Source organism: Barbus barbus (assembly GCF_936440315.1).
Source record: "Barbus barbus genome assembly, chromosome: 25".
In the NCBI taxonomy this organism is placed as follows: Eukaryota; Metazoa; Chordata; class Actinopteri; order Cypriniformes; family Cyprinidae; genus Barbus; species Barbus barbus.
The window spans coordinates 8,847,520-8,870,362 of NC_136753.1; the positions used below are offsets into that span (position 1 = coordinate 8,847,520).

Below are 22,843 nucleotides of genomic sequence, written 5' to 3' on the forward strand. Positions count from 1 at the left end.
TGTTAGCGAGCACATTAGCACTATGACACGAGCACTAACCTTCCTCTCCTACACACATCAGTGGCGGCTGACTGCCCGTTTAAGGGTCCGGCCGCCCACACCTCATTTCAGCCAAATTCATTAGGCAAGAAGGGAATAAAACTGTCCGCTGATTAGCAATTATGCTGCTGCGGCAGCGTGTCACTTCGCTGGACTTGTTAAACATTAACGCGCAGACAGGACAGATAATAATAGATTTCTTGCTCCGGCTGCCACGGAGCGTGCAACACCAGAGCCGACACGTTTCTGTCACTCGCTGCCTATTTCTCTTCTTGTTTTTCTTTCAGTCACTCCAAAGCCTGAATTTTCAGAAAAAATGCCACGATCCCTAACTGTCACACACCGTTAAACTGGCCTAATTATGTGGTAATTGGTATCTAAACACACATTTTAAAACTTAGTTTGCTGTGGCTAAAAACATGTAAATTATAAACTTCACCTCGTAAATGTCAATCTTTAAAATACTTTTTTTTTTTCACAGCACATATCAGCAATTGAAATGTAATTTTTTTGGATGTAATACAAATTTTAAAAATAAATATATTTATAAACACACACACACGTCAACGCCAGACTTCTTTCTCCTAAAGCATTTAAAATAGAAGAAAAGAAAAAGGAAGAAAAGCATTGTCATGACTTTCATTACATTGTGATGGCCAAATATAGTAGTAATATATTTGTATGTCATGATTAAAATGTAATTTTAATCATATATTTTAACATTATACTATAAATATGATTTTCCATTATCTTATTTAGTGATGATTAAAAGAGGTTTTAACACCATAGAGTTGGATGTCAAATAAAAATAAATGGAATAAAATAAAATAAGTTTTATTTTATTTTTTAAAAGTTGAAGTTGTCAAAATATGACAAAAAAAAAACTGCACAGGTTGGAAGAGAATCTGTATTTTGAATCTGATTTTTTTTGTAGTGTAGTGTATTGGATACTTGAAAGTTGCGCTTGATTTTTGTCAAAAGCCACTTCAAAAAAACAAAGCAAACAAAACAACAAAAAAAAACCTGAAGAGCACCAAATGACAATAACAACATTTTGCTGTTACACTGCATGTGTCCCTCTGAGCCTCTCAACTTGACTTAGCATCCTAAAAAAAACATTTCATATATAGTTCATATATTTTTGATCATGTCCTCTACTATGATTTTTACATTATTTAATTTAATATATGTTGTGGAACTGTTCTGAGATCAGCCTGGCCCCGGGTGACACATACTGTATATGTTTGTTCTAAGATCAGCTGGGTTGTAGGTAATGAGGCCTGTAACTGTTCTGAGATCAGTCTGGCCCTGGGTGATGGAGATATATACGTGTGGGAGGATGTTCCCTTAGGTCAGTCTGCACGTCTGTACACCCTAGACCCAGTGTTCAAGACAAGAGAAGAGCGCTTCCTGGGTGAAATAACAGCCTCTCCTGCTGAGTGGTAAACACAAGTTGACGAGCTTTTTAATTTCCTAACAAGGGTGCTGCCGCTAGCGGCCCATCTGTCACATAGGGTGAATATCCATTACTTCATTAACTAAGACTGAGATATATGTGTGTGTGTGTGTGTGTGTGTATGTGTGTGTGTATGTGTGTGTATGTGTGTGTGAGGCTCAGAAAAAAAAAAAGAGCAAAAATGAAAGAGGGGAAAAGAACGAGAGAAAGAAAGGGATGGACAGATTGAGAAAGAAAAAAAAGATGATCTTTAATGACAGTGTAAGTGTGGGGTCTCTCCAAGCATGTTGTGTTGGGCAGGTATCTGCCTCACCTGCTTTGGATCTAGGTATATTAATTTTCCACATCCATCGGGAAGATGACAAGCGATCATTCAGCAGGAGAGGCTAATTGAACACCACGTCACTTCTCTGATGGGAGTAATCGCTCATTATTTAAGGCCCAGGCCGGTGACACCCTGCTTTGCCTCTATTTTACCCTCCCCTGGTTGACAACCTGAAGGTCTTGTAATGTTGCAAACAGGGGCCAAAAAAATAAATCTTACACAGTCATAACTACAGCACCCGTGGACTTTAGTGGAACATCAATAATATAGTTGTTAAATCATCCAATAAAGCGCAACACTAAAGAGTACAAACAAATAACTAAATAAGAAAAGCTTGACAAAGCCTTGTCTCAAAGTTTAAAATAACAAACCTTTGAAAGAAAAAAAAAGGACCAGATGGACCAAAAACGGTCTAACCATATTAGACTACTACATTAAAACTATTAGACCTTTAAAAAAAAAAATTAGCAGTCATCCACCATGTTTTAGCATGTTGCTAGAATAATGTTAGCCTGTTGTTTCTCATTGTTAGTATGTTTTAATATGCTGCTAGCATGTTCCTAGTGTGTTGCTAGCATGTTTAACACATTTCTCGCATGTTTAACAAGTTGCTAGCATCTTTTAACATTTCGCTAGCATGATTAAACATATTGCTAACAAACAGCCTGTTTTGTTACATTGTAACATTGTTAACATGTTTCTAGCATAACTGGTAACTACACAATAACCATGGTTTTGCTACACTAACCATAGTTTAACCATGGTATTTGTAGTAAAACTGTGGTTATACAAATGGTAATCAATTCGCCCAAAAAAATGGTTACTACACATTTACTATAATAAAACCATGGTTAATTTTCGTAAGAGTAGCACATCCTTTGCTATTCGCTAAACTTTGCTAGAAAGATTTATTTATATTTTTTTTTTAGTTTTGATAATCAGATTTGTGAAAATCGTAATTTTCAAGTTGGGCTGTCATAGCTTTAACACTTTAGGCCACATAATTTTTTTTTTTTACAAATTTTAGACTCAGAAGAGGCAGCATTAGAGAAAATAGTAGATCAGTATATGTCGGCTTTGTCAAGTCAACATAAGAAAACAAAGCAAAGGCAGAAAATGTATATTCTCATTTTTTTCTGGAAGAAAAGAGCCAGAACAGGATAAGCGTCAATTATAAATAAACTTCACAAACAAACAAAAGCCTCTAATCTGTGCACTCTCCCATTAAAAGATGTGCCGATGTGCTCTTATCAGTGCGTTATCCTCTTTTTTCAGCTCTTCTCATTTCTTCTACAACAAAAGGAGAGGTTAACCAGGAGATGAATGCGGACTGTGGCATGGGTGTGGTCAGAGTCAGTATGGTGGACAGGATCCGTTTTTTATGAGCCCGCACCGGACAGCCGCTTAACAAAAGATTGGGTGTTTGCCCACGCTGGCCTTATTGTTCTTGGGCGCTCCAGAGAGAAGGGTGCTAAATTAAGTGTGTCATCCCAACACTGGCTCGCCTCCGGCCCTGTCATTGTGAGTGACTGTGTACGTGTGTGTGTGTACGAGGGAAGTGGGGCCACGTGAGTGACATGGCATGACATGGTCTTATATCGCTACGGCCATCTGATCTGGCCGGTGCAGGCAGTGAGAGGACACACCTCCCCAAAAGACATTTATCATTTAACGACAGGCAGCTCTAGCACACATTCTCTCACGCTGACAAACACACCTGAATCAGGCCAGAAATGTGAAAATATCACTAAATAAACATTAGTATAGAATTATCTGTGTTTTCTAGCACTGGGGTACTTAAACGAGTTACAGAGGTACTTGGAAAGATTTTGCTTTGTTAAAACTATATAACAGATTACAACCTAAAATTACAATTAATTATGAATATCTGAAAAAAGTCATGTGGTGCAACCAACACACACACACATACATATATATATATATATATATATATATATATATATATATATATATGTATTAAGATTAATCATGTATTTGAAAAACAGGTTCCCAATCAAGAACAGGGATACCATGGTCCTTAAACCAGGCACTGGTAGCTTTGGCAGTGTGTGCAGGTGCCAAGTCCTGTTGGAAAATGAAATCTGCATCTCCATAAAGTTGGTCAGCAGCAGGAAGCATGAAGTGCTCTAAAACTTCCTGGTAGACGGCTGCGTTGACCTTGGACCTCAGAAAACACAATGGACCAACACCAGCAGATGTCATGGGACCCCAAACCATCAATGACTGTGGAAACTTTACACTCGACCTCAAGCATTGGATTATGTGCCTATCCTCTCTTCCTCCAGACTCTGGGACCTTGATTTCCAAAGGAAATGCAAAATATACTTTCAGAGAACATAACTTTGGACCACTCAGCAGCAGTCCAGTCCTTTTTGTCTTTAGCCCAGTCAAGACGCTTCTGACGCTATCTCTTGTTCAAGAGTTGCTTGACACAAGGAATGCAACAGCTGAAACCCATGTCTTGCATACGTCTGTGCGTGGTGGTTCTTGAAGCACTGACTCCAGCTGCAGTCCACTCTTTGTGAAGCTCCCCCACATTTTTTAATGGGTTTTGTTTCATAATCCTCTCCAGGGTGCAGTTATCCCTATTGCTTGTACACTTTTTTCTACCACATCTTGTCCTTCCCTTCGCCTCTCTCTGTGCTTGGACACAGAGCTCTGTGAACAGCCAGCCTCTTTAGCAATGACCTTTTGTGTCTTGCCCTCCTTGTGCAAGGTGTCAATGGTCGTCTTTTGGACAACCGTCAAGTCAGCAGTCTTCCCCATGATTGTGGCTGTGTCCAAATTCAGGGTCTGCATCCTCCTTAGGATCCTTCCTACCCGGTTGAAGGAGGTGGGATCCTCCGACGTCCGCAAAACCCGGAAGTCGGTGTTTGTGAATTTGGACAGCCTACCCTTCTTTCAGTTCCCTCCCTTACCCGTTGCTCATATCCTGTCGCCTAGCAACCGTGACAGCGCCAAGCAAGAAGCGGGAAAATGGACAAACAAAGAGTTATTCTCCTCATTTTAATTCTTTTGGAAGAAATAAAGCAATTAAATAAATTAAATACTTTCTTTGCTCGTTGTCGGATAGTTTTTTATATCAGACTACAAGACAGTCACATCCAGGTAAGCCATTATAGCCTATTTTTATTTGTTTTTAAGTATTCTACTAATTTCTCCTACAAATTCATTGAGCCGAAGCATAAACTTTAGCTTGTTTTGTCAGAGAAACTCCTCTCCCACTCCGCTACCGCTCGCTTCGTCCGCCATTACGCTCTGCCGAAAAGAATTATGGGATAGGTAGGACGGGAAAGGATCCACCACACCCATCCTTCCAATTCGGGGAAAAGGAGGACGTATTTGTGGGCCGCATTTGAAGGATCCTACGAATTTGGACAGCCTTCGTCGCGGCGCTGTGATGTAACATCCTTCAAATGAGTACTCCGAAGGATGCAGACCCTGAATTTGGACACAGCCTGTGTAGCCTACAGAACTAGACTGAGAGACCATTTAAAGGCTTTTGCAGGTGTTTTGAGTTAATTAGCTGATTAGAGTGTGGCACCAGGGGTCTTCAATATTGAACATTTTCACAATATTCTAATTTTCTGAGATACTGAATTTGGGACTTTCATTAGTTGTCAGTTATAATCATCAAAATTAAAGGAAATAAACATTTGAAATATATCAGTCTGTGTGTAATGAATGAATCTAATATACAAGTTTCACTTTTTGAATGGTATTACTGAAATAAATCAACTTTTTCATGATATTCTAATTTTATGACCAGCACCTGTATATGAAACCAACATGATTTCAAAGATTACATTTCTAAAAACCTGCCACATTCATTTCCAAATGGATTTTCAAAAGATTTTTTTCTAATTTGGTGTTAAAGCAGGTTGCTTGACCTAATATAAACTATATTTGTACAAGAAATATAGTATATCTATTCTGTATAGAGAATATATTGAGTGGAAGAAGGATTGTGAATGTGAGGGACACATTGTCTTCGTAACTACACACCTGGCCATGTTAAATAATGCTCAGGAGCCCAAGTTTGATGAACAGACAGTAAAGATGGTAATGTGAGGTTCATCGTGGCTCTCAGTTTTAAACAATAACACATCAAGGTCATCAAGAAGCTTAATGAGTGGTTTCAACACTCCCCTGAAAGCTTAAACCAATCGAAGCCAATGGATACTGGCAACAAGAGATTAGCCAAATCTAAACAGAGAGCCCTGATTGATGTTTGTGTATTTGGTTAAATTATTTTCAAGCTAAAATTATACAGGGAAAGGAAAAAAAAAAAATCTAATTTGCGGGAGGTTAGTGTGCATGACAAAAATGCCATCTTGGCCAAAATGGCTCGGAGCAGCGACAACCTTTCCCTGGGAAATGATATTTTTCCAATCCCACAGAAGGCGGATCATGTCACACTCGTTAAAGGCTTGATAGCAGGTCTTTAATATTCACCGTCTTAATTAGGGCTGCAGTTAATTTCATTAAATTCTTTCGGTGCTAAATGAAGCAGATTATGAGACATCTTTTATTGCGAAGCGTGAAATTACAGCCTGCCCGCTGCCAATGGCAGGGCCAAGCTAATGAATTACAGGGTAAATAACACCCGAATTAACCATCCAATTTAACTCCTTACAAAGCACCCCTGCTCTGAGGGGGCAGAACTTCGTCAAACGTGCACAGCTCAGTGCTCATCTACGCACCAGAACATGCAATTACAACCATGATACTAATTTCCCTTTATGATGAGGAGAGATGTTTCAGTGCCATCGTATTTCTTAAACAGAAATTAAGAGAGCAATGCACAGTAAAATGTTTCACTTTGCACCACCAAACATGCAAAAAGGTCACAATGTTTATTCTTGAGCTTTCAGAACACATCAGCTAGGGTGACAATTGGATAGACAATAATAGTAGCTATTGCCAGCAAAATAAAACACTAAAAAGTATAGTTGTTATTCAGAACTGGTTCTTCTTCTTTTTTAAATATTTGAACAAAATGATTTTCAACATGAAACAGCAATCAGTGATTCCTGAACAAATTACCATTATGTTCTTTCTAGAGAATCAAAAACAAACAGCACAACCAGTGTAGTCTGCTTCCCGAATGAAATAACCAATTCCTAACTGACTGTATGAGCAGATTCTTTTAAATGAATCAAAAACATACTGAACAACCACTGTTGTCCGATTCCTGAACAAATTACTTCTATGATCCAGTTCTTTTCAGTGAATCAAACTACACACTACACCAACTGTACCTACTTTGCGAGAATTAAATCAAGATAATGACTAGTGTGCATTTAAAGTCACACGTTATGGTTTCGTCAGTAGTATTTTCTACCAATAATAAAGCGTTACCATTTTTGTTTTAGTATGATTTATTATTCAGAGCTAATTATTTGACTGATTATCAATTCTTTTTTATATATCTTTCCGTGAGAATCATTATTCAGAACTGACATTTGTTAGTTACTAATAATAATAATAATCAGAACAGAAATTATTAGTTTTTTTATGACTGCACTAAAATTTAACAACAAAAACCTTTATAAACACAACATTGACATGAAGATGGCTCTTCTGCAGACATTAGTCTCCCTGCATCCATCTAGAGCCCCACTTCTGAAAATTAATTTGTATTACAGCTTGTGTCAAAATGCCTTTCCATACAGTTAACAAAGATGTGTGCGTGCACGGCAATCGGCTAATTAAGAACGGGGAACAGATGTCGGCAGACTCCGGGCTGCACAGGGTCAGTAAACAAAGCTGGCGATCATTAAGAGTAACAGTTTCTGAACAAAGCTATAAACAACTCTATCAAACTAAACTATTTTTACAGACAAACCAAAGAGCTCGCCAAGTTTCGACAGAGTTTCAGCATAATAATCACTGTTCATCGTGACCTCTGACAAATTTAAATGAGCTATTTAAAAAAAAAAACACTAACAGCCATTAAAATGACCACCAGTCAAAACAAACAACATAATAGTCATAATATAGCATAGATGTCAAAACAACCGGGATCTCTGTGGTGATTGGACAAACAGTCATATTAAGAACAAGGCAAAGGGTCAAAGGAGGCTGTGATTGGCAGAGGCGAGAGTTGTCATGGCAAATTCAGGTGACACATCTGACCTCCCAACACCCACTCTAAGGGCTCAGAGAGGCCGGTTTGAAGCCCTCCACAGGGAGACAGCAGTGAAAACGCTCCTCTTTAGCATCTAATTGCTGGAGAGTGCGAGCCCACCCCAGCCTCATTACTGTCCACCGAGCAGTCTGCGTGTTTTAATGAGGAGCATGTTCTAATGAAGGCGTTTTTACAAAGGTTTTATTGTAGCTGAGAGCCATGTTGAGAGCGTAACCTTCAGCTCAGGAGTCAGGACAATAACCTTCGTAATGAGATCACAGCGAATGGCAAATAAACTGCGACAAGGTCTAAAAAAGAATAAAACTAGCATGCGCACATACACAGTAAAAAAAAACTACTGAATTAGTTCACGCCTGTTTTATGTCTTTGTTTTTGTGAATTTCAGGGATTAAGAGGAAGAATTAGGTGTCGAAGTAACACCCACAGAAAACGACCAAGCCTTTACATTGTTCTTCACTCACAAAAAAAAAAAAAAAAAAGGTTTGTTATTGACATCTATGGTTCCATGAAGAACCTTTAACATACATGGAACTTTTCCAATGCACAAAAGGTTCTCTATATTGAAAAAAAGTTCTTTACACTTAAGGCTTTTCACTTTACACTTTTTCGCTTAGGGGTAAGTTTTAAAATACCTGTGCAGGTATTCTGTTAGCGAACATCCCAACGCCACCAACACTGCTGGGAGCGGTATTTAAATGAATATGCAAATATGTACTGTCCACTTAATGAAAACTTACAAAATCAGTCGATCTTTAGAAAAAAAAGCAAGAAGGTCCACCCTTAAACATAACCACCCCAGATTGTATGAATATGTATGAATGAGACTGTAGCCAATTAGCCATCAAAACAAAATCGTTACATAGAACTGATATTAGACTGTGTTGTTTTTTTGTGTGTGTTACAGACTAAACTGAAGAAATAAACCAGAGAAGATTTCCAGGCAAAAGACGACAGGGCTCCAAAGCACACCTACTTGTTATGTAATCGTCATGAACAAATAGTAGTTTGACTACTGCTTATCAGCTTTTCTGGAAAGTTTGCATTCGCATGTTGTTTTAAACTCCCAAAACCAACTCCAAACTAATATTGTATTGGCATGATTTTGTTCTAAATGACGTCACACCAGTTCAGTGTTCGATTTCACTTGAAGTATATACATATATACTCAACCTCGTGTTGTTCCAAACCTGTAAGACTTTTGTTCATCTTCGGAACACAAATTAAGATATTTCTGATTAAATCCGAGATCTCTCTGACCCTGCATAGATAGCAAGGCGTGGTGATCCTACCACGATCAAGGTCAAGCGCATGCGTCGTGATACTCTCTCCATAATGGCAGTGTGCCACAGCATACGGGACGAAGAAGAGAAGAATTGTTGAATAAAGTCGTTATTTTTGTTTTCTTTTTGCACAAAAAGTATTTTTGATGATTCATAAAATTACAGTTGAACCCCTGATGTCACATGGACTATTTTACTGATTGCTTCGTCCCTGGACCTTGATCGTGATAGGATCCTTGCTGTCTATGCAGGGTCAGAGGGCTCTCGGATTTAATCAAAAACGAAGGTCTTACGGATTTCGAATGACATAAGAAAAAGGAAAGGGGGAGGGGAAAGGGAAGTGGTGTGTGGCCAAGTATGGTGACCCATACTCGGAATTGCAAGTGTACACACAATAGTGAACATACACCCAGAGCAGTGGGCAGCCAATGCTGTGGCGCCCGGGGAGCAATTGGGGGTTCGGTGCCTTGCTCAAGGGTCTCACCTCAGTCGTGGTATTGAGGGTGGATAGAGTGTTGGTTATTCACTCCCCCACCTACAATCCCTGCCGGACCTGAGACTCGAACCCACAACGTTCAGGTTACAAGTCCAACAATCTATCCACTAGGCCACGACTGTACGACTGGGGAGCTTCCGCGTGTGAGGCGAACGTGATAACCACTACACTACGGAAACCTGTCTGAGGGCTAGTAATTAATGACAGAAACTATCCCTTTAAAACAAAAATGGTTCTTTTAAAAACTGTTCAATGAAAGGTTCTTTGGGGAACCCAAAATAGTTCTTCTGTGCATCATTGCGAAAACCTCCTTTTGTAAACCTTATTTCTTAAGAGTGTTGAGTGGAACAGGAAATCCAAAACATCTAGGGCAATCGATTTTGTTCAGGACTCATCCATGTGTGAGTAACTCACTAACAATTATGGCCATACCTTCAAGGAACAGCTGAGCGATAAATCTAATGCACTCAGACATCTGCCAAAGAGATTACAAGTTAACGTTCTTCATCAACAGCTGAGGCGGCGATGATGTGCAGCTGAGAGCCAGTGTACGAGAGTTCAAGCCAGTCATTAATGCTGTGCCATGAGTGAGGGATTTCCAGCGAACTCTGTAAAATCCACTTTCCTGGACCAAAAGAGGCCAGTGAAGAGGTGTTAATGGGAGGCAGGTAGACTCGGAAGTGAACATGCCCGCACACGCCAATTGGAGAGCAGGTCTAACGCCCAGCAGCCTGCTGTGGCCAGTGAGAGGCGAGGAAACAGATCGAGAGAGACGCGAGCACGTAAGAGGAAAGACCACAGGGAATTATCAAATCAATTAACATCCAATTCCTGAACGAAGATCTGCCCCGTGCCTCTGAGCGCAAACTGCTCGGCTGCGTTATCGTCTGTGAGGGGATGCGCCCGGGCCGCTTTCATACTGTTGGTGAAACACTCATCGCCTGAATGTAGCACCCAATTAGATGGGAAATGCCACTGGAGCAGACGCAGTCACTGATCTGATGGAGGGATTCTGGTCAGCGGCTTCACTGATGCTTGTCTCTCCATACATCCATTTCTGAAGGGGCTGGGGAGTTTGAGATGTCATGGATCAAATTGATATTATAAAGTAAGTTTAATTAAAAGACAAATGGGCAACCAGAAGTCTGCAGAATTGTACACTCATCTTTCACAAACTTCTACAACATCTAGGAACGCACAATTAATAAAAGTAAAATCAAAATTGTGATATGGCTTAATATCACTATTGAAACAAAGGTCTTGCTTCAATTCTACACCAAAATATATTTCATTGTAACAGTAGAATTTCACTGTGGAAATTAAGAATTGTTTTTATTGAATTTATTTTATTTTTATATTACAGTATCACAGTCATTTGTAAAAATGTTTATTAATAATTTTATTAATAAGAAACTAAAACTATAGTAATTGCGAAAAACTGTTATTTTGTACTACTAGTATTTATTTTACAATACAACAGTAATAGCTGTATTTCACAATACAATATGTATATTATGTCTATTACATTAAAAAGTATATTATTATTATTGCTATTTTTTTAAATTCATGTTGATTGGGTTCCAAAAACAGTAAAGTAAAAAGACTGAAATGATCACAATTAAAAAATAAACGAAAAAGAAAAGATCCAAGTCCACATTAAATACAAGTACAATGGAACTGCATGACTTTTTTAATTTTACCTGGAACAAACGTTCGTCATATTGCAGTTCAAATCCCAGTTGCAGTATATAAGAAAGTCACACTTCATTTTAAGGTCCAATTCTTGCCATTAACAAACCATTAACTACGAATTTTGCCTCAAATTACTAATTTGCTGCTTATTAATAGTTAGTAAAGTAGTTGTTAAATTAAGGCATTGGGTAGAATTAGGAATGTAGAATATTATATAATATGTAGAAGTCAGTAAAGAAAATGCAAAAAAGTCTGCACCACCATAGCGAGTGAGCGAGAGGACAGCAGGGAGAACTGAAACACTGTGGACTGCATAGACTTGGCTGATTGATCTCCTCATGAGATGAGGGACACGGGCGCCGCTGGGGCTTCTGATCAGCACAAGAGTGTGTGCGTAAGTGTGTGCGTGTACGAGTAAGTGTGGGGCAGGCTCTGTCTGACACCAGGGAAATTAATCCCTCATTTATGTACCTGCAGTGTCAAGAGGCTGAGAGATGCTTCAGAGATATGGCTCTGTGCCAGGACACCCCCGTGCGACACACTCTCAGTCTGCTACGGTTTCACTATACTGAAGGCTCTCTAATATACATAATTAATAGAAAACTTTCTTTCTTTCGGTACCTATATACAACTAGTACACACAATGATAACTCCCAACTGTAATCAAGTACATATTTTAAATTCACTATGTAATCTATGTAAAACAGTAGAACACGGTTGTTCTCTCTTGAGAACACGCGTTATCGTCTTGATCGTTCTTGGCATCGCACATACAAATTAGCCGCAGCGCAAGCCCAGTCGGAAGGGAGTCAGATCATAGTTAAAACTGCATGCTGCTCTCTCCTCCGCACAGCTGCCTGCTACGGCTCAGCCTTCCCATCTGCCACTAGCGCGGCGCCCTGCTCTCAGCACCGCTGTAGCCGGGCCAGCCTCATTTCTTCTTCATTAACTGCCACTGACTTTAACAGGATTTATGCAAATAGAGCAGCAGGAGGTGAGAGATCACTGCTGGCAGCATTAGCACTCGCTTGTGTGCCTCGAAAAAGAAGTACCTCCAAAGTCCCTTTCAGGCAATTCGCTCAGCGGCCATCTTTGTAATGCTCCTAGGCAGCTATTTTCCATGTAGGTAACAATAGGCATACATCTGCTTGAAAAGGCCAAAAATCTCCAAAAGTGTTTTCAAGATCATGTTTCTACCTTACAAATCAGCAATAAAACGGACAACAATTGTGAATAAATTTAGTGTCTTATTTCTCCAATCAAAGGAAGTCGAAATTAAAGGCTTATTCGATTTATACGCATACAGGAAATTGCCTTAGCTTAAACTTTGCTATGAAGTCTATTGTACGACATATAAAAGACATAAATGGAAAAGGAAAAATATTACATGAATTTCTTTTAAAACACGTGCCAAGTTCTTGAAATGTACTCTTTGTAATCATGTTAGTTTCTTACGATTAAAAAAACACAACACACAGTAAATTTATTAATACAGCAAATTTAATTACTATGTGAATGTGTTATATCATATTTTCCTTACACCTCAAATACATTAGCGTTAAGTATTTTTGTGGAAACTGTGATACATTTTTTTTTCAGGATTCTTCAATGATTAGAAAGTTCGAAAGAACAATTTATTTTTAAATACAAATCTTTTCTAACATTATAAATGTCTTCACTGTTACCTTCAATCAATTTAATGCATCCTTCCTGAATAAAAGTATCAATTAAAAAAAACATTTGACGGTATATAAATGTGAGTGTAAACATCTTCTTTAGGGGTCCTCTATATGATATTGATATAGGATCCATTATATGATAATCGGATGTTATTTCCTGTTTAATTCATGCATGCTAAATTTTGCAGACATATGTTTTTCAAATATTAAGAGCATCTTTGCTAAACTGTTTTCTCTAAGAAATAATAAAATATTATGCCAAGCTACTTATTTCAAAAACTGCTATACTTCAATTATTCTTTTATCGTCATTATAAAATCAGGACGGTAATATCATCCTAATATTTTTGACCCCACAAATATTTAAATTCATTTTAATACAAAAAAACCAAAACAGAATCATAGAAGAGGTATATTCATAGAAGTGACTACACATATGAGCTACATTTTAGTATATTTCTAAATGGAATTAATAGTTAGGACAAAAACTGAATATCATTTAATTGATCCATAGCACATATTTTGACATCTGTATTATGATTGCAGGATTTAAAAATTATGATAACACATATACAATGCCAGCGAAGATGCAATGTATTCTCCAACGTCTAATTTGCAGAAAAGAGGGCCGATTACAGTGTCGTTTCATTGCCTGGGTGTCTTGTATAAATGTCCTTGCCTCCTATAGAGCCTCTCAATGCGAACCCAGCGGGTTTCAAACGCATCCCGCACATCCAAAAAGTCTGCAGCTACGCTCTTGAACGCCAGCTGTGCTGTACGGTGGACGACAGAAGCGCTGCTCCACTGTGGCACGCTAATAAACACAGATCTCACTTAAAGGCAGATTTAATCAGAGACGCAATTTGTTCATTAGAAAATTACAAACAAGGCCACGGCGCTGACATGAGAGGGCACGATTAGTGCCGCTAATTACCTGATTCTTTCACTCCAGCTGAGATGCGCCGAGAATGATCTAGCCCCCCCACCCCCACGCTAGCTAGAGCTCTCCTTTACTCTCTCGCTACGCACTCTTGTTTGTGACAAATTAAGGCCAAGTCAAACAATCTCTCCCAGAGTGCAATGGAGGGGGTCTTCTTCACATCATATTCTGCTTCTCATTCCCCCCTCCCCACACACACCGCTTATTCACGACCCAATCCGAGCTTTTCAGGGAGGGCTGATGGGAAATACGGGCCCGTATGCAGATTGGTAGACTGCACTTCATTAGGGCCCTCTTAGCTTTTTTCTATCCCCTCTTTTGACAGGGAAAAAGAAGGTGGGAGAGTGAGATGGGATAGGGGTTTTGGCTGGGGGGGGGGGGGGGGGTGCGTTGAGGAGAGAAAAATCCCTTCCCACTTCTTATCCTAATGATCTCATTTCAGCACACGGGAGAGCCTGGCTCTAATTGATGTCAAGTGCGTGCTTTCACTGTTAATCAAGGAGATGGCATCAAACGGGCTTTGTGCGGGTCTGAGTACTGATCTGAGGCCCCTTCGTCCACAATACGCCGCTGTTGGACTCCAATTATACCAGTCCAGACGGCCAGCCAGACCCTACCTGTTTAATTGGGATAGCACGGCCACTTCCAATGCTGTCTGCTCGGCCATCCGTCCCTTTCTTCTCCCTGTCTGGTTCGCTTCCCTTCCGAGACTGTGGGGGAGAAGACATCATTTTAGTCAAAGGCTAGCTTGCTGCTAATTGAGCCTGTCTTCAGACTAGATCCAGTTTGGAGTGCAGGGCACACACATGACTTCAAAAGTCAAGGGGTTGTGGGAGGGGTCATCTTGACCTTGACGTGACCCCACCCCCATAAGTTCTTGAAAGCAAGGCATGTGGTACATGTGCAGGATGTGCACTACTAAGGAGCATACAAGACCAGAAGAACGATCATATCAAAGATCTTTACTGATCATGTCCAATATGAAATGGACAGTTTGAAGAATAAACTTGGAAATTGGAAATGAATTAAATGAAATAATATATGAGAATTGTAATTATAACATTAATGCACTAATTAACAATTCCAATCATGCCTATATGTCTAAAAGGAGAAAAGACTGACCGTAAAGAGGTTGGAGCGCCGTTTGGACTGTTTGCGGACGGGCGTAGGGGTGTTGGCGGTTTGGGGTGCATCGATACGTAGTTCCTTCTGACTGGTACTGGGAGTGGATGGTACAGAAGAAGAGTAATCGCTCAAACTGCCCCCACCATTACTGGTCTGCAACACACACAACAAAGCAAGAATCACATACAAAAGCAATAAAATAAACTCGCATTACAAAGAAACGCCACAAGCCTCCTGTTTTTCTGAGCTTCTCTAAGCCTCTCTAAGCTTGGCTGCACAAACACAGGCTCACTTGTACACTGCTAATGAGAAATCAATGAGGATTGAGCCATGCGGAAGAGGATTACTGTCTGCGGGGGGGAAAAAAAACTGTTTGGGTAGAGACAAAGAGGCGCTTTTAGGGAAAAAACAAAAATGGGTTCTACATAACGAGCTAAAAGATTTTTCACTGTGTTTTAAGTGCGTGAGACTCACCTGGCTGATATGCACTGCGGACACAGGCGCTGCGCAGACGGAGGAGTGGCTTGGAGAATTGGGCAGTGACTTACAGGGTCCGATTGACAGTTGCTGTTTCTTCCGGGTCGCAACTATTTTCTGAGCCACTGAAATTACAAAGAAGTGGAAAAGGTTAGGGGGAATTTATATATTATGGAGAAAGACCTACAGCAAAAAACTGCTGCAGTAAACACTGCACCAGTTCAGTCCATAGTCAGACGGGTAAAGTGGTCCACTTCATTACCCCTCATGAGAGTGTGTACAGAATCACTAACCCAAGACGCCCCTAATTCGCCCATCACTCTTCTCCACAGGCCGGCACTCGCCCCGCTCTCAAAGCCTCCAAGGCCCATTATTTCAACATTTTCCCTCCCTTGTCCATTTCTCTTTTTCCTCGATGCTCTGCCCGCGCTAGGAAAAGGGCGGCGTCAGTCAATCGCTCGCCTCTGTCGCTATCGATCGGTTGACGGACCCTGTGGCAATCTGCGCCCGGCCCGCCGAGAGATGTTCTACAGCTTCGTCATCTCGCGGCTAACGACATTGATCCCATCACGTGGAGAGAAGCTTACGGAGAAGAGCTCATTCTTTAACCCATAAATCCCTTAAAACAGACACGCGCGGGGGAAAGAAGAGTAGAGAGTGTCTTTTTATTTCCTCTCAGAACTTAACAGTAACTCTTAAGTTGCGAACTGTCAACTCAAAATTGAAATTCTCTGATTAAACACTCATCTAAACATAATAGTGTTTAGATTAGTTTTCCCATGAGCCTCAAACATTTGCCCTCTAGTGTTCAGAAACTTCCTCAATCCTTTAAACTGAAGCGGCTCTCAGGAGTCAGGAGGGAGTTAACGGTCCAAGAGCCCAGAACTCAATTACTCCAGCTCCCAATAAATAGGGCCGGCTCTCATCCCGCTGTAAATGAAGTCATTGTTTTAATTGGACCTATTAAACGTCTGAGTTTTAATGATGATTCCGTCATAAACATTTACCTTCAGGTGAGAGAGAGCACTGTCCAAGGGCAAACGCCATGCTACTCGGCAAAAACATTCTCAATGCAGTACTCGCATACTCTCCCTGTCCCATCTGCCGCTCCAACAGAAACGCTGTGCAGCTGTGTTTATTTAGACTCGTCGTGACACGCTACCATGCTAATCGGCTAATTATAATCATAAACGAGCATCTCCTCTCATTTGAAAGGAAAGAGTAAAGAGAAGCAGCAACAGCGCTGACGAAAATGGTTAAGGGGCGATGACAAATATAAGTGTCCACAATAGAGAAAAGGAAGCATGTTTTAAAAATCAAGGTTAAAAGACTTTTTTTTAGAAATGTAATCTTTTATTTTAAATGGTTAGAAAAAACCTTTATAATAGCATTTTCAAAGGCAATGAACACAGTCAAGGTGTAATCAAGAAAAATAATCATTTAATTATTAAAGAATACTATAATTTTCTTACATGAATGTAAGAAAATGACTTCAATGGGTGAATACAGATCTTAATTATTTCCAAACAAATCATTCTAAAAATGAGTTTAAGGTAAAAGCTTTTCTTTTACAAATATAATGAATTCTAAATTAATAAATCTTCTATTTTTGGGGAGTCGTATCACAGGACATGCTACAACCTAAACTAAAAAAACTGGAAGAAACAATTATTTGTTTGTCCTGTTTTAACATATTTGTAAGGGTCTGCAGGTATTTTCTTCATTATATTTCCTTTTTGTGTGTTTATTTATTTATTTTTTGTTTCTGCATGTTGGTTGCACCAGACTTGAGGTCACACTGCATGACTTTGAATTGATGGACGAAACATTTTCTTTTTCTTTTATTCTTTTAATGAGGCTTTATTCTTTATTATGATATCAGGGCAGTTGTAATCACTTGACATTTTTACTTTATGTTCCTCAAAAAATATAAAACAATAAGATTAATTCAGAAATAAAAAATATGCTCAACTTGGCAAAACTGCATTCAAGTCAATTGTGTGCATGTTAAATTTATAGACAAATAGGAATTTACATTAATATGTTCGTACAAAAAAAAAAAAAAAAAAAACACTGTCACTGATCCTTATGTTAATAGCAATGCAGCTCACAAACCCACAGTGGCCTTCATGAAAACACTTATCAGTGACTCTGTTATTACCCAGAATCTTTATAATGACCGTTTGTAATAAGTCAAGCCATTTAAGTATTATTAGACAATAGCACTGCAGGAGCATGGAGGTGATGAGAGATATATGTCCACAGATCCCTCTCCAGACACCCCTGCTGTATTTTACTTTAAGTGATAAGAGCAGTTATGATAAGACTGGGTTAAATATTTAAACTGCACAGCTAATACAATTTAACTTTGACTATCAATCTTGGCTCCCCTGTGAGAGGCAGCCATTTATCCTGCCGGAAACATTTCCCGTTTGATCAGATTTATGGCAGGTGGCCTGAACAGCGCAGCCAGGAGAAACAGAAGCATAGCCATCACAGTGCAGGACCATCCACCCCACTGCAGCTACTGTTTTGTACAGATTTAGAGAACTGCAGCTAGTACTAAAACCACTAAGAATACTTCCAGCTATATAATAATTGGTGGCATTTGTCAGTAGTTATTGTGACATTTTCTCATACATTTTTCATTCATTATAAAATGCTGCTTTTGCTTTAGCAAAATATCCTGTTATAATAAATGTTACTACATTATGCTGCGATTGGGACAAAGTTCCCTGCTTTATTCACAATCTTTCTTTTTTTTTTTGCAGAAATTATATTTAGAACTTGTATGGAAATATGATAGTGTTGAAAAATATTGATCTATATCTATATCCATCTATCTACGTATGTGTGTGTGTGTGTATTAGTATTAATCCCAGCATGATTTCTGCACATCTGTTGATTTGTAGATAATCAGATAATCATCGATTTCTACTAATAATCCACAGTCATTACCTTGTTATAATTTATTGGCCATGTTGCTATTAATTTATTCACTCAATAATACTTTGTCAAGGTCAAAAGATCACAGAACCCTGCTGAACAAAGACCTGGACCCCTGACTCCGCAACACAGGTTGTGACCTCTCTTCTAAACGCTGAGCTGATACAACAGACTGACCTTTATTTTCGACCCCCAGAGAGAAAGAAGAGGAAAAGAGACTACATTGTGCACACGAAGGACGGACAGAACAGGTAAGTGGAACTAAATAAAGTCACAGGTACGTTCATTAGGCTGCTGGCAGACCGGTTAGAAGCAGTGTGCTATAAATATTAGCTAATGAGTCGGTGGAGAGCAGGGCAGATGAGCCGCCCGCCAGGAATCTTGTATAAAGGTCAAAGAGCTCCTGCACTTACTGTTCGGTAATTAGACCTGCTATACAAGACACAGAATACACACTTGTGTAAACACAGACTCGTATCCACACAAAACACAACATGGGAATGCAGCGAATTAAAGTCACAGGTGTAACAGTGATAGTTATGACATGCTGACAGCTTATTTCACTCAGTATACATCACAAATGTACACACAACAAGCACTGATCTGATTGGACAGACTTGACTCCTGACTAGGTCCTCAAGTAGATGCAAGTGTGTCTTCTCTGTTATAGGACCAGCCCAAATAAAGACTGTTCTGAGCACTTTGATAAAAGCTTCTAAATATGACAGAAATAAACTGACTGTTCCATCACAAGATCCCAAATTTTAAAAAATTATCTCTTTTATTTTCTTTGAGGAATAACAACACAAATGTCCTACTGGGCCATTAGGATTCCATTAACCAAAAGCGCTAGTATTTTTGTTTGTTTTCTCTCAAATACAACATTACTACAATGAAACTTGAATCTCAGTTTAGTAAATTTACAGATTATTTTTGAGGTATTCCTGATATGGTATGAGCAAGGATATTACAGGTACACGATAAGGTGAGGGAATTAATGTAATAATTTGAGAATTAACTGTTGAAAACACAAATTGGCCAGCCAATCTGAAAGGGGAGGGGGAAGTGTTATGGTTGCATGCACAATTTATTGCTTTTCTGCATCTATGGTGGCTCACCATCCAATCCACTAAGATCACAAAAATTATTACAATTATTATTATTTTAAGATTTCATCAGGATTATTGCACTTTCATATAAGCACTATTATAGAGAACATCAACTTGCATGGATTGCTCGTTTGGCTCTATTACACTTTTATTTGAACAGAATCTCCCAAAAGAGATCACTAAACTCCACAACTTACATGTTTACCAGTGTTTTCAGCTCATCAGTGCTTTTCCCCCTCATGTAGACAGACCACATGCACATGGTTGCCAGGTTGGAAAGATTACATAAACCACTGGGCAAAATATGTTTGGTTTAATGAGGAAATCTTCGATTGGGGGTGGATTTTAAATCTTGACATCTGGTAACTGCAACCATTAAAGATTTAGAGGCTTGTTACCAATGCTAAAACACAAATCAAAATTAAAATTAAATGTTTTCGGGATACATAACAAGTGGACAAATATCAAAGACGATTCTGCTTAATAAATCGAGAGAAGCAGAAATTATGATAATGATTAAAATCTGATTTGGAATGTTTTCTGTGCGCCAAATCAGCATATCAGAATTATTTCTGAAGGATCATGTGACACTAAAGATTGGAGTAATGGCTGGAGTAAAATTCAGCTTTGCCATCACAGGAAGAAATTACATTTTAAAATTAAAATGAAAAACAGGCATTGACCCCAAGCTTTTGAAAGGCATTGTGTGTTAATACATTATAGTTCATTGTTAATTCTTGTTCATTCATAATAGAGTTACACAACTCCATTCAAAGTTAAAAATGTATTAGTATATGAAGAAATTAACATTCACTAAGGATAATAAATTCTAGTAATGGTAACTTAATTAACCTTACTGTAATGTTTTTCATATCATGGTGATTTATGACCCAGAACACCTGGTACTCAAAAATTATTGTATACTTCAGTTAAAACTTGCAAATACACTAAAAAAAAATACTGATACAGTGTTAGCAAATATTCTACAGCAACAGTTATAAAGCAGCCACAACAAATTCATTATTAAACTTCACTACAAACTCCATAACATTTACAATTGAAGTACTGATCAAACCATAGAAAGAGATACAGATATAAATGAAGAGATTATAAGAGAGAGAGAGGAAGTGCACAGCAGACCTCGTTAGATGTTAGCGTACGCTAACAAAGCTCTACATCCTCACTCTGACATTGTGACAAGCCAGCTAGCGTGAGGGGAAGAATGGGGAGGGGGGTAATTAGGATAATTAAATTAGCACGCTGATGGACGCAGGCTGGGGAGCTGTCAGGACCCCTCACCTCTACCGAAGAACCACTGACAAACACATACACACTCTGCAAGCGTAGAAATACACACGCAGCCACATCCACAAGCACTCTCAGAGCTGCGGACACTATTTAAACAGTAGGCACATATAGCAAAGCACAAAACACATGGAAATGCACACATAGACAACGTGACCTACTGGGGTAAAACCCTCAGCTGACCCGGACCAAATAAATTGCCTCACTTTATTTCTCCACTGGCCATCTCGTAAACACTTTGTTACATAAATCTAATGCAGATAACTACTGCACCAATTATTTTTAATGGTTAATGTTCTTGTTATTTGCGTGTTGCCATCTCTATGATTCTGGGAAAGCAATGCAACTCGCTCGTCTGCATTATTTGATTTATGGCAATTCAGGTCATTATATTACTGAATGCTCAACCAAAGACAATTACCATTTATTAGAGGCAAAATGCCATGAGGAGCCGGAGCCCTGTTCTTAAACATGAGCAAACTTGTATATATAGACTTTTGTCCCATTAGGAATTATGAATTTGAGAGAGTAATAATTGATTGTGACAGAAAGTAACCCAGGGTGATCAAACATGCATAAAACTGCATTGCAAATCAATGGGAATCATGCTTAAAAAAAATCTATTTTCCTGATAAACTGCACTTTCATTAATACGCCACTGAATCTCTCAAATCAATCGAGAAAACTAACAAAGCAGAACTGCTTCAAGAAAAACGATCCCGGTACTTATAACGATAGTGTATCACAAATGCATGTTGTAAAATGTGGCAAGAAAATATTTTTAGGAAAAAAAATGAAAAGAACAACAATGATATATATATATATATATATATATATATATATATATATATATATATATATATATATATATATACGCATGTATGTGCATGTATATAAAGCCAGTTATTTCTAAGCAAGTTGCTCTTTTGCAAATTGTGGAAAGTTTTGATAAAACATCTATATTATATTGTTATATATTATATTTTATTACATTATATTATAAAACACTGCCAGATATAATTAATTTCTCTCTCTCTCTCATTTAAATACTAAAACGGCACACAAATGAACAAAAGACAAAATATGAAAAATGTTATTTTTATTTATCTTATTTGATATTATAATTATAAATATTTTTGCAAAGTTTTCGGAAAAAAAAACGATATCAAATTGTTTTTTAAAAAAACAATACAATTATCAAAAAATGAAAAATATTCTGAAAAATATCGAAAAACGATTAAAAAAAGCCTGATTGAATTTCTCTCTCTCATTTAAATACTAAAACGGCACACCCAAATATTTTTTGAAATAAAAAATGAACAAAAGACAAAATATGAAAAATATTATTTTTATTTATCATTTATTTGATATTATAATTATAAACATTTTTGCAACATCGCTCTTTTGCAAAATGCACACTTTTTTTCGTAAAACAGCTATATTATATTTTTATATTTTACATCATGATGTAGTACTTATTATATATTTTAACAAAGCCAGATTGGATTTTTTTCTCTCTCGATTAAATACTAAAATGGCATTGTTCCTGTGTGATATGATTATGGAGCCAAACTGACTTCAAATCAGACCATACTGTTTCTACTTCGAGATGATCAACTTAAATATCAACTGCTATTGTCCAGTTCTCTCACAAAATCATAGAGACTGTAAATCTGCGGTGAGCCAATGATTAAAACTCTTTAATTATGGTCACATGTGTCGTAATGACAGCTCATGCATTGCTCTGATGCAAAAATAGGCCCAAATCAGGCAAACAAAATGACATGAATCCGCACACAAACA

At 38.4% G+C, this 22,843-nt stretch overlaps 1 protein-coding gene across 2 annotated transcripts in view; it reads right to left on the reverse strand.

Annotated features, from left to right (window-relative positions):
* Window positions 1-22,843, reverse strand: part of LOC306845164 (arf-GAP with GTPase, ANK repeat and PH domain-containing protein 1-like) — a 176,277-nt gene that overhangs the window by 53,471 nt on the left and 99,963 nt on the right. For both annotated transcript variants that reach the window (XM_079377804.1, XM_079377803.1), the window contains exons 7-9: window positions 15,678-15,805; window positions 15,201-15,356; window positions 14,696-14,788 (exon numbers count right to left, since the gene is read on the reverse strand). In XM_079377804.1, the coding sequence (XP_079233930.1) occupies window positions 14,696-14,788; window positions 15,201-15,356; window positions 15,678-15,805 (377 nt within the window). The remainder of the gene's footprint in view (window positions 1-14,695; window positions 14,789-15,200; window positions 15,357-15,677; window positions 15,806-22,843) is intronic.